The sequence below is a fragment of the Falco biarmicus genome, chromosome 2 (genome assembly GCF_023638135.1).
Source record: "Falco biarmicus isolate bFalBia1 chromosome 2, bFalBia1.pri, whole genome shotgun sequence".
Classification (NCBI taxonomy): domain Eukaryota; kingdom Metazoa; phylum Chordata; class Aves; order Falconiformes; family Falconidae; genus Falco; species Falco biarmicus.
Window position 1 is genome coordinate 33,743,080 of NC_079289.1, and position 12,973 is coordinate 33,756,052.

The 12,973-nt window shown below is 37.6% G+C and overlaps 1 protein-coding gene across 7 annotated transcripts in view; it reads right to left on the reverse strand.

The window, feature by feature from the left end:
* The window catches only part of AKAP11 (A-kinase anchoring protein 11), a 46,300-nt gene that overhangs the window by 19,537 nt on the left and 13,790 nt on the right, over positions 1-12,973 (reverse strand). For 6 of the 7 annotated variants that reach the window (XM_056327524.1, XM_056327527.1, XM_056327526.1 and 3 more), the window contains exons 3-7: positions 11,503-11,619; positions 7,792-7,839; positions 7,026-7,160; positions 5,911-6,175; positions 788-5,444 (exon numbers count right to left, since the gene is read on the reverse strand). In XM_056327524.1, the coding sequence (XP_056183499.1) occupies positions 788-5,444; positions 5,911-6,175; positions 7,026-7,160; positions 7,792-7,839; positions 11,503-11,619 (5,222 nt within the window). The remainder of the gene's footprint in view (positions 1-787; positions 5,445-5,910; positions 6,176-7,025; positions 7,161-7,791; positions 7,840-11,502; positions 11,620-12,973) is intronic. The other variant, XM_056327529.1, reaches the window with a different exon arrangement.

Below are 12,973 nucleotides of genomic sequence, written 5' to 3' on the forward strand. Positions count from 1 at the left end.
CCTGAAAAGAAAATTGCAGTCCACTCTGATCACTACACAGTCTGTTTTAGGAAACAGTTGCTGCTTGCTGCCAAGTTACTGTGGCATGTATTTCCTATTTATAGGCCTATTAAAGTAAACAGTATAATTAGCCTTTGCTAAATACTCCAGAATTCGAAAGTCAGTTTCTTGCCTATTGTATTACTATTTCATAAACTAAACTGCGTTATAGTAAGTTGTTTTTTTCTTAAAGGGTTGTGGGGGTTTTATTTCCAGTAATAAGGACACTATCACAACACAGCCATAACCAAACCCTTCATATTATAATGCAATGGCTAGTCTGGCCAGTACCAGATGTTGGTCCTACTGACAACAGCAAAAATAAATTCTATTTTTCAGCAAAGAACAGGAAACAGAAAGAGCAGGCTACAAACCAGAATTCTGTCATGGCTCAAAAATCAACAAAACCCGTAAGTTCTACTATACTCTACTGTAGGTAAAAATAACAGTATTTCAAGTTGAAATAATAAGTTCTACTTATCAGTCACCTACTGGAACATATGCGTGCTGATATACATAGAAACCTCGGTTTCAAGCTCCCACAGGTGGAAAAAAGTAATTTTTTTCTAGTTCTGAATCATTTAAATATCACCAGAAGAATCAAAAGAAAACATTCACAATATAAAGTGTGTATTTCTAAAATTAAAAAAAAATAATAAATTAAAAATTCCTTATGAGAACATATTTGTATTAAAAATCCTTCCTTTTCAGGTACAGAACGCAACAAATAAGAGAAAATTAATATTACCTTACGTTAACTGTCTGACCAATATTAGTCATAGCTGATGTCATTATTTCAGTTGTAAGGCTTTCAGCAAAACTGACTCCATCTTGTCCAATACCACTGTCAGCCGTCAGACTTGTGTAACTCAGCTCTCCTTCTGCCTTCTCTATGGCCGCAGTAGCCCCCTTGTCAGAAAGCACTGTCTTCTGTTCTACATCAACATGAATTTTAGGAATATCAAGCTGAAACACTCTTGATTTTTGACAGGCACCACCCAATCCAGAATGAAGAAAATGCCTCACTGGGATGGAGGATTCATGCGCAGGGAGATGATGAGATGTACTTTCTGTACAGTACCGATGTTCCTTCATACTACAGCATCTACAGACAGTTCCAGAAAAAGGAGACAGTTTCTCAGTATATGAGAGCTTATCCCCATTTTTTCTGTTTTCAGCCACATGGAGAACAGCTGACCCTAAACTCATTTCTAGAGTATCATCTGCTACTTTCCTAGCATACTGTTCTATAGCTTGAATTATGCCTTCACTGTAGCCATTGTCATTTAAACTGCCTGTACTATGATACAGTTTATGATCTGGGGAGAAAGGAAGAGATGTCCTAGAAATTCTTGTTTTAATGAGATCCCCTGTGACTTCATCAAATTCAGTCTTTTTATATAGACAGGAATCTGTTAGAGACTTTGGCAAACATGCTCCCGATATTTTCAACTTCTTCCTGACATCACAAGTGATACTGCGAGCAAGGGATTCTGAAAAATGTAACAACTCTGTACATTCTGTTCTCTGTGTGCTGTTACTCCTTCCGTACGTTTGGTCTTCACAGCAATGAACGCTGCTTTTCATTTGCTGTACTGCATCTTTATTCATTGCTTTGATCAGCTCCAGCTTCCCATGCACCTGTGCATTTTGCCCAGGAAATGCCTTTCTGTTGTATCTCAATTTGTTTTTTCTAGCAGCTTGCTGTAAGCCTGATTTGATAGACCTGTAAACAAGTCTGCTAGCATACTGATCCATTAACAGCTCAGCATTACCACCTTCTCTTTTCAAAACTCGAATAATATGATCTGCGTATTCATCAGTCACACTTTCACAGCTTGGGTATTTGGAAGTCAAACCAGTCATGCCCGAATCCTGCGGTAAAGGAAGTGCAGATGAATCTCTCTCCCCCAGCCACTGCTCTCGCGCTGGACCACATCGGTCTTTTGAACGATAATCACCTTTTCTCACATAAAGGCAATCCACCTGACAGTTAACCCTCTTCAATCTCAACAGTTTACAATGCCTTGATTTCACTATTTTCTTGGCCTCACTGATGACTTTTCCTGCCATATCACCTGCATAATCCCATAAAGAATTGCACGTCTGTTCTGGGACATTTGTAAGCGCAGTATATCCGCATCTTTTGTTTTGCATACCTAACTGAACCTGTCTACATGCTTCTCTTTCATTTGTTTTACCATCTAAATGGGAAGCAGCCATTTCAGTCGCTACTGAAATTATATGGCTAGCTAAGCAATCTGCATACTGATTTGTTTTTTCTGAATGCTCCTCTTTCTCAACAGCCATTTCAGAATGATCTTCATCTTCACTACTCTCCACTTCTTCAGAAAGTGACCGCATGAGTTTCAGCATAAATTCTTCATTTTCCAAAGAGTCATGTTCAGTTTCAGACAATTCAGTAACAGATGGATTGTACGGTGTAGAAGGTGGTGTCGCAGGTGCAAATTCCTTTGCTAGTTCTCCCTTGAGTTTCTTGGATAATTTTCTTAGGTTTCTTTCAGAACTACCTTGACATGGTACTAAAGGGGTTGGGGGGGGTGTATCAGGCATTACACGGGTATTTCCATCTTGGAGACTTGATTTATCTTCCATCTGCAAAGCATCTTCACTGCCAAACATCACTGAAGAAAAGCTATTTGCACGCAGAAAACAATCAGCCTGCCTGTAAGCCAAAGGTCCTGGCGATGGTTTGTGAGTATCGTGTTTTTTAGAGGGCCTGTTTAAGCACGTTACTGAGCAGCTTCCTGTGTCAGTGAAGTCCTCTAGAAAGTGCCTAGCAAAAGTCACAGCGGAACAAGGTGGTGGCGATTTTGAAGAAAACCTGTGTCCTTTTTGATCCTGCCAACAATCTTTAGATTCTGAAAAACACTGAACAGAATGAGTTGGAGTAAGAAGAAATTTACATGGATTATTCAAAGGCATCTGTTGTTGTTCTGCAATTATAGAAACATTACTTTGTTTCTCAGCCTCTTGCTTCTTTATCACACATTGTTCTTTTCTACCGATACCTGTGTAAGTCTGTGAGCTCACATGACATGCTAAATTCTCACTAGTGCTGCACAACACAGTTTTACTTTCATCCACAGACTGTTTTATGACATACTTTGCCAAGTGATCTGCAAACATATTCTTGGGGAAATCTTCACCAATACATTGCACATAAGGTTTTTTATCTATTATTTTTCTCGTTAAAAAATCTGTATACTCTTCTACTGCTTTTGTTACCCTAGATGAGGTTATGGCTTCGTAAGCTTCATTTACTATCATATCTACCATAGTTCCAGAGAAAGTATTAATGCCTTTTGACCCACTTGTTAATTCTGAATTATTGTTCATTCCAGATCTGTTATTTGGACGTTTTGTATCATTTTGGTTATGTAAGCATGATGGAGTACTTTCGGTGCTTTGACTGTGATCTGAAGTTAGGTATATATTTCTGAAAGAAGTGACTTCCTCCTCTCTCTTTCTGCTTGTGGAAAGTGGATGAGCGGGGTCTTTGTACACTTTCATATTGTCATCAGAATTCAGAGCAGGGGATATTTTTGCTTTATGAGCAACAGAGGAAACCTGAGGTTGACAAAGAGCTCTTCCAGCTAAGGGCACAGGTATTGAACTTACAACACCAGAGGTGCAAAACAGAGCTTGCTGTACTGTATATTCCTTCTCAGAATCTTGGATTGGCTTCAGTGTTGCCCTGTCATTAAGATTAGGAAAAACTGTGGAAGTCCGTGTTGACTCCAACATACTTTCTGCACTCACATATTTAATGTTGTCCATGGAAACACTAATGGCTGCTTGTGTTGTGAAGGTCACATCAACCTGAGACAGTTCAATAAAAGCCTCCTGAATGACAGATTCAGACAAATCTCTGGCATAGGATCTTACCACTTTGTCTTCGTAATCAAATGATGAAGGCTGTGCAGCTGTAGGTGTCGATGGATATGAAAACTGGCATACTTCCATGATTCCTTCAAACACAAGCTCTTCAGCAAGGTCTGCTGCAAACCGTGCAACAGTGTTGGTAAATATTTGTTTCTTTACATGCCGCAGTTCCTTCAAAGCACCAGTTATAGCTTCGCTCACCAAAAAGCTTGCTATCCCATTAATGGCACGCTCCTTCAGGGAGACTGCTCTACGTCTTCCAATCTCATAAAAAGCCATCTGAAAGACCGAAGAAGTCAACCTAGCAGCCAAATGGCAAAGTGCATTGGTGCATGAAGAAACACCTTTTTGCAGGTCTTTAAATGCACTGCCAAAACTTTTTTCAACTAATTCAGTTGCAAATTTTTGAATGCTGTCTCTAATCATCAATGACTTATGTTTAGATTTTGCTTGTTTATCTGGCTCCTTACTAGTTTTCATCTTGAGATCTCCAGCTTGACCTTTTTTCTCTTTCAAAGCAATCCCTTTGTGTTTTGAATCATTTTCTGCACATACTTGTTCTGATGAGGACTTGGAATGAAAAACAGAACCTAGTATTTCAAATGAAACACTATCAGCATATGCTGAATAACTGTTATAAACTGCATCATGGTGATTTTGACCCGTCCCATCTCCACCAAGGTTAATTCGACATAAACATTCAGAAGAACCACAGCTCCCTAGTGGACTGAAAGCTGATGATCTAATAGGGCTGAACAAGCCTCCATTCTCTTCCCCTGGTGTTTTAACTGGGCGAGGGGAATCCGGGACATCAAAGACGCTGCTATATGGTGATTCTGGTTTAAGAGGAGTTGGTTTCTTTACATTGGCTGGGAGAGTGGGACGATCAAACTTGAATTTCTGAGGATTCATTGTAATGCTTGCAGAAGATAATTGTTCATGGCCAGTCCTCCTTTTCTGGGAGGGATTCCCTAGGATGGGATCCCTAATAACTTTACAAGAGTTTTCCAAGGCTTGTTCCAGCTCATCAAACTGATCAAAACTATCAAAAAATTCACTTACTTCTGAGTCTGAATCCTCTATACCATCTTTCACTACTGGAATTTTTGGCAGCTGAAGTTTTGCCTTTAAGCTTTTTTGATAGCCTTCTTCATCTAAGAAGATTATGGGGCTTGGGCTGGAGCAATCTGACTCAGAGGATTCAGCTGGAGAGGAAGAAAACAATGTTTTACACAAAAAATTAACACCTTGATCACAAGGATTATATGGCTTATAGAAACTCCTTTGTATCCAAGGATCAGAAATTGAAGTTGTAACTGAATTTTTTACTGAGGACAGTTCCTTAAGTCCCAAAATATCAATCAAAGTAGAAGATCTGGTAGATGACTTTCGATGTGCAGAACCCACAAGGAACTTTGAGTCAACAGCTTCTAAACATTGAGAAGGGATGGTCTGTGAAGCAGTATCTCGATGGTTTCGAGAAGTAAAGCTGGATGTACCTGAAAAGAAATTAAAAAAGAAGGAAAAAAAAATAATAAAAAAAGATTGCTTCCAAACCAAGACTTTCCACATAACTACATAAAACAGGACAGATTTTGATGGCAACAGCTGGGCTTGTTATTGTTGCAAAATGCTAGCTGATCTTTCATGATTAAAGCATCTTTCATTTTTTACAAATCCTATTATACTAATCTAATCACTGACAAATTCACGTATTTTTTAGCACATGAAGTAGAATAAGACTCTATTTGATCTGCATCTGACACTGTGATTAGAATCTTTGGTTTAGATAAACTTGTGAAAAGAACAACAAAAAACTTAAATTTTCAATTGCATAATACCCCTTTACAAACCATGACTAACGTAAAAAAACTCCTGCTTATTTACATTTACTTTCTCATAAGATTCTGACAGCCTAAATTTCAAATAACAATTTCTACAAGTCAACAGCATGCAAGAACTTACCAGCACTTTGTATCTTTGAAGGCTCATCTTCATCTAAGTGTTCAAAAGCAGTGACAAAATCATCCTCAATTGAAGAAACTGACTGATTAGTGTCATCATCTTCTCCATGGGATGCCTCTGTTTGATGTTTTTGCAATGAGTTTACTTCCACTACATATCTTACGCCTGTGGTATACTTGCTCAGCAAGGTAAATATATAATCAACCTTGATCCTTGGGAACGAAGGAGACAGTCTCATCACACAAAACACTTCAGGAAGCTGATTCTTGAAAAAGAGAGCAACAAGAAAACAAACATAACAATCTTAGAATTATTTCAACTGTCAGGAATGGCAAGAGATTCCTTCAATGCATTTTTATGAACAGTAAACAATTTACAAGTATTTTAAAGACAAGAAAATGCACGTTAAAAATCTGTAAAGGAAGACAGTATTTCAAAGCATGTTTATGCTGAACAGTACCTCAGTTTATATGATATTTGTTTCTTCAATGTATTTTTTCCCTTATATGCAACATAACTACATTTAACATGTATAATTAGTCGATATGGCTTTAAGAAGTTTGCTTTAACAACATTTATAATTGGAACTAATAAAATTAACATAATAATAATGGAAATACTAGTAAAATAAAAATAATGGCACTTATACAATTAACATCATTTATAACTGTAAATAATTTTTTGGTAAGAAAAGAGCCCACTGAGTTTCATGAACACCTGACATTCTCTTAATTTTTGGCACCTCTGTTCCAGGAAGAAAAGTCCGCTGAGGGTGAAAACTGTATCTGAGCAGAGATAGGTAACTTGACACGTTTCATCTTCTTCCCAAATTGGCAGTGAAAGGGACTAAAGCCTAGCAGAAGCATTGGATCAGCACTATAATTAAATATCTGTTAAATATTTTCTGTTAATAACACAGCACTTGAAAACACCAAGTTTGAGATTTTCTAACATTCATTTTAAAGAAACCACAGAAACATAACGACATTAATACTACTGTGGTTAAGATGGCTCAAAAACAAAAGCAAGGCAAGTTGTGATATGACTACACTCTTTATGAAGCCAAATATAAAGCTTCTGTAATTAAGACATACAAGAAGACACAAAATTTTTACCTGATGTTTCATGACATAAGGTTTTGCCAAGGTTTTCTTTAAATCTTTTAGAAATATAACCTCGTTTTCTTTCAGTTTGCACAACTGGAACGATTTCAAAACATCTGGAAGCTCTACAGAAACAGCTGCCAACTCCTGATTTAAATATACAAACATATTGAGAGTACAAAGTGAAATAAATAACATGTAAATGATAATGGTTTTGATCTCATATCCCCCATAAAGAGTAACAGCTGCTTATTTTGGTAAAGTTTTTCTCTTCTTGCCTATTCCCTGACCCATCCCCCACTTATTTGTTTGAACTGTGGTGTAAAGCTCATGTAAACAAGCTTTAATTCAGTCCACACTCATCCCCAGCTCACTCTTCTACCAAAAGAAATTCCACTGTTTCTCATGGGACAGAAGAGCCTTGAAAGTCACATAGGAGAATCTTGTAAGCACTGAAAAGCAGCTGCACATCCTGTAAGGTATGAAACTATAAAGAGGACACTGAACTCTGCTAATAATGGTTCTCAGTGGATCTCTACATGCTCTTAGTGTGCTTTACTGGAATGGTGTTTTAGTCCCCTATTACAAAAAAAAGGACAAGGCACTTCTTTAACCATGATCTTAGATAACTTGTACATTTACCTACTATAAAAAAGGCCTAGATTTTTTTTTTCTCAAACACCAAAATTCATCCATCTAAAGAACTAGGTACTACTAAGAAGACATCACCAGTGCTGAAGAACATTATTTTCCAATATAGGTAAGATATATACTGTACCTGCAAATGAGCAGTACCCATCTCTTCAGCAAAACCTATAAATGTAATCTGTAAAATAAATACATGAACATATTGAAATACAGAAATAACTTTTTTGTCTTCCGCAGATATTTAAGAGTTGAAATTCAGCAGGATTTACCATAAAACTTCATTCTACTGCCATGAAAACCGTATCTTGAGGGTAGCATAGCTTGCTCAAACAGTAGCACAAAGTCTTAGATATAAGAATAATAACGCTACACTGTTTGATTTGTGAAAGGTCAGATCAGACTGAAAAGCATATACAACATTTAAAACCCACTACACAAAAGCAGCCCATTGGCTGGTATACACCGAGCAACACATACAAGCCTCATTACATCTGTTAAAATAAACATGATTTTGCAAAGATCAGTGCTCATCTGTCCTTGCTTCAGGCTGGACACATATAAATCAGTTCCAGTCTGAAATCTGTCCATGCTAACAAACTGTGATACATTTGGATATACTGAAGAAAGCATAATGCTAACACATTATACAATTTACCATGTAAATTGATTAGCCTAAGGCCAAAACACAACAGATTACTTAGCCACATGTTTGCATGCAATATCCAAGTAGACAAATCGCTGAAGTAAAAGAATTAAAACCTCCATTCAACCTCAAAAAAAAAAAAAAAAAAAAAGTCGTCTTATCAGGCTCAGGAACCTGGAATATGTCAGAAATGTCAGCTTTACCTCAGGTTTTTCTGTTTGTGGACCGGGAGGTATTTTATCCCATATTGTCCGTCTATTCTGTCTGCAGGTACCTTGTATTGTTCAACATGAACAGACCAAAGTGAGACAGTCACTACTCAAACTTTGTTTCAAATGTCGGATTGCCTCAGTCCTCATTTCGTATCTCCCTGATGACAAATCAATCAGGTATCTGCATGCTCCAAAAAAATCCCAAGGCATTTCTTTTCAAAGCAAGGTTGTAAGAAAGTAAATTTTGCTCCCATTTTGTAGATATGGAATAAAGCACAAAGATTAAACACTTCCACTGATGCTTGGACTCAAGTCTGATATGGCTTGGATTCAATTATTTCAGAGTGATATGCAATAGACTGAATTTTATGTACTCAAACCACAGCTCATATGAAATTTCTAGCAGCTACACCCTGTTACTCTAAGGTAGCTGGTTGGTTCTCAAGTTTAGAAACAGCAAAGAATATAACTATGTTTATAATCATTTATTATTAACAGATTCACCTACTTGCTTGGGCATATATAGAATCTCTGAAAGGGACAGAGCTAGAAAAAGAAATGGCTGAAGAACAATTCTGTTTTGAACTGTATTTGAGTTCTGAATGTCTTATTTCAATGTGTGACCCAAAAAATTCCAAGTTTTCTTTTAAACTGAAACCATACTGAAGTATGAAAAATTCTGACTTTTTTATTTCAGGGGGTCTTACGCTGGGAAGCTATGCACCCCCAGAAAAGATCTTGTTTACATCCACTTACCCTTAGTTCAGTTATGACATCGTAAGTGAAACAATGCTTCGCAGTAGCATTCCAAGTAGCTCCAGACAAATTACAGGTCTCCAGCACTGTATTCACTGTGTTAACTATGAAATGATCCTGTTTGAGCAACATAACCCTCAATTCTTACATCTTTTCTTCAACTCCTAAATCTCTCATCTGCGCATCTGCAAGACACCTTTCAACTACTACATCGTTTTATCTGTACAGTACCCACAATATGAACTGAATTCCTCCACAGAAAAGGCAAAATAGCAAACAATTTAAAGGACTTGGAAAAAACTAGTTCTCTGAAGAACATTATGGAGGCTTTAGGGTTTGTTGTTCTTGGGGCTTTTTTGATAGCTTGCTTTTTTTTTTTTTTCTTTGTATGGGTGTTTCCTCTTTTGTCTTCCTACATGTCCTTTCCTTTTCTTCAATATAATGATTCCAACCCTTTCCTTCTCCCATGGGACAACTCGTGCAAGGTAGGGCAGTACGCAGGAGTCACAGCTTCACACAAATGAAGGCCAACCAGTCCATATGTACACTGATGGGCCACCAGACTGCTGTCAAAGAGAACACACCACTGCAGAGTCTGCGTATTTTTGCCTCAATGACAACACTAATTTGGATTTCTTTACTGTGCCTGAACTCCAGTTTTCACAGGATAATCACCTTTTAATACCTCGAACATATCTGAAGTTAGTACACCAGTTCAAAAGTTGTTGGGGAGTTGGCCAGGGTGATAGAAGGCCAACAGTCGGTAATACAACTCTTTTCTTTAAACTAAAAATAGTGCATGAGGCACTGTATTTGAAGGTTATCATAACCCATAATCCCAGAGAAAATGAAATAAAATGATACAGGAAAACCTAAATTCTGGGTTTTACAAGTCTAATTATCTTTGCAGTCCCAATAACACTCTTTTAACGTTACTCTGCAGGTGTCATTCCCTGTATTTCCTAAGAAAAAAATACCTGTTCTGTTGCAGGATATCGACCCCCATATTTCAACTACAGGGCTCTTAATTGCTTGCGCTAATAAGGTAACTAAATATAGTCAGCTATCTTTCTCCATAGGGACCATCATTACAGGCATATAAAACATGCTGGCAGCTATTTGTTAGGTTTGCTACAAGATGAAAACAAAACCTGGGGGTGGGCAACATTTGAGGGGTTTTGTAGATTCTAGAGCACAGCCTGTCTGAACAGGCACAGACAAGGTTTTACCTCCTCCTCCACCATTTAGGTCTTCTTCCTTACCTCTGCTCTGTCACAGCTCTTCATCTTTAACAAATTCAGCTTCCTGCCTGCTCCCTAAAGGTTTCATACAGCCGCAACCACACCGTGCAGCAAGTCCCAAACCCCCTGGTGTTACCCATGCAATCCTAACCCATCTCTGCTGGTCACACAACCTGCCTCTCCCCTTCCTCCTTATCCAATTGTCAGTCTTCCTTAACCACTTCCTAAGTCTTTTTAGCTTTATTTCTCCCTATTTCAGTTCCTCCACCTGGCGAGTTCAAGTCATCCTTTCCTTCTCTAAGCTCCTTGTCAGGCCTGTCAACTACTACTTAGTAGTCTTCTAAGACACTTGATAAGCGATATATGGTACACATTGCTTCTTACTTTTTTCTTTTCCCTTTGGAGAAGCTGCTGTCTTCTAACTCAAACTGCTCTAGTCATTTGCCCACACAGCTTGAGATTTATCTAGACAGTCCTGCATTCTGCCCAGATCTACTTCTCTCCACACCCTGTCCAGCTATTGGCCCATCTGTATTAATGTAAAAGAAGTCTAGATCTGTGATGTTGAGGCTTGAGCTTTTAGTGCTGAGCACAGGACAAACCAAGAGCAATCAGTTAAAATTTATCCTCAGAGCTGGATCAAAATGTTCTGCTACTTTGTTAGGATACTGTCTCCACACCCTCAACCACAGGAGTGCTCACAAATGCAGAACACTCAGTTACACAGTTTTTACTAAATCATCTATCTACACATTTTGGTTTTTTAGTTTCATAAATTCTACAAATCAGAGAAAAGTCATCTTGAAATGTCACAGCTCTTTTCAAGTCTACAGTGACTGAATTCAAGAATGACAACAGCGGGCAGAGATTTTACAGCCAGTAACAGCACTGTTCACATTTAATATCATGCAACGTCCCATACTGCTTCAAGCTAAATGGTTTTATATCATAGCCACAAAATATATATAAATGGTCAAGTTATGCCACACCTCAATAAAATTATCTTGTTCTTCCTGACTTAGACACTCCTCTGATGATACACTGCATAACTCTTTTCTGCTGTGTAGCAGTGACTTCATAGAGTGCAGTACACCTTCACCAAAACTCTGAAAAACAATGAAAAAAATGTAAGAAAAAAATGCATTTTCAGTTTTGGATACAGGGTCCATTCATCTATCCCCTGCCCCCCATCCGTTTCCCTACTCTAAGTACCATGTTTGAATTTTAAATTTACTTCAGGACATGAAAGTGAAACAGCTAAGTTGTTTTCTTCAAGCAATACTTTTGTTCCAAATGAAGTGGACCATTCTGTATTAAAAAAAAGGTGAGAACATGCTGACTTGGAAAAAAGAAACAGATGAATCCAAGAAGAAATCCAAGCCCCATCTATTCCTTGCATCAAAGCCCGTATATGGAACTTCTTCATCAGCTTGTCCTTAAAAAGGATGAAAAACAAATTTAGCCAAGAAAAGTAATGGAGGTGGTTTCAAAAGTCAGAGGGGAAGAAAAACAAAAAAAACCCAAAGAAAATCTACACACATTCTCCTTTCCCATTCCTTGAAGGATATGAAACAACTGTAATTTAATTCCATGTAAATACTTCTTGCAACGATTCTTATATTTACACTTATGGTGACATGCAAGTACCCACACATGACTATAAAAGGCTTAAGAATCTAAGACTTTCTCCTAGTGTAACAAAGTGCAGCAGAACAGAAGAATTATCATCACTAGTATCTGAAGGCAAATAAAACATGACAACAGAACAACAAATCCTGTTTCATTCAGCTTGTAAAAATGACAACATCCCCTCACTTGTTTTAGGAAGTCAGCAACTTTTTTACTTTAAAATTGTCAACTCATCTAGCAAGTGGTAGCGTTAAGAAGAAAAGTAAGATCACGACGTGGTTACAAAATGTTAATCTGGTTATTTATCTCTACACGAGTGCCCTGTTAAAAACGAAGTGAGAAATCAGTGTGTCCAACTTATGACGAGTTATTTCAAATTTGCATAGCTTCTTAAACAATAGCAGAAGTACTAGGTAGCCAAATCTAGTCAGATAACGTTTTGCATTTCTGATACTCCCACAGCAAAAACTTTTTTTTTTTTTAATTTATGGTAAAAAGTGATCTTACATATTACAGTTAATCCTCGAAAAAGATCTGTTTTTTCCCTGTAGAAAAAAAGGTATCAAGTACTACTACATGGGAAGCCAAATTATTATATCATGTCCAGTGTCACCATGTTTGCACTCATGCTGATAAAAAATTAGGAAAGCATTTCTAGAATGAATAGACAAAAGCAAAATAGAAACTTCACTTCAGAATCCTTCAAACTACCAAAACATATTTCAGATTGTTAGCAAGCAAGGCTCAGACTACCACCCTGACAACCAAGGCCAAGTGACACTGAAGCAGTCGAACCAGTCATTTTTATAGAAAATAACAGCTGAACTATTT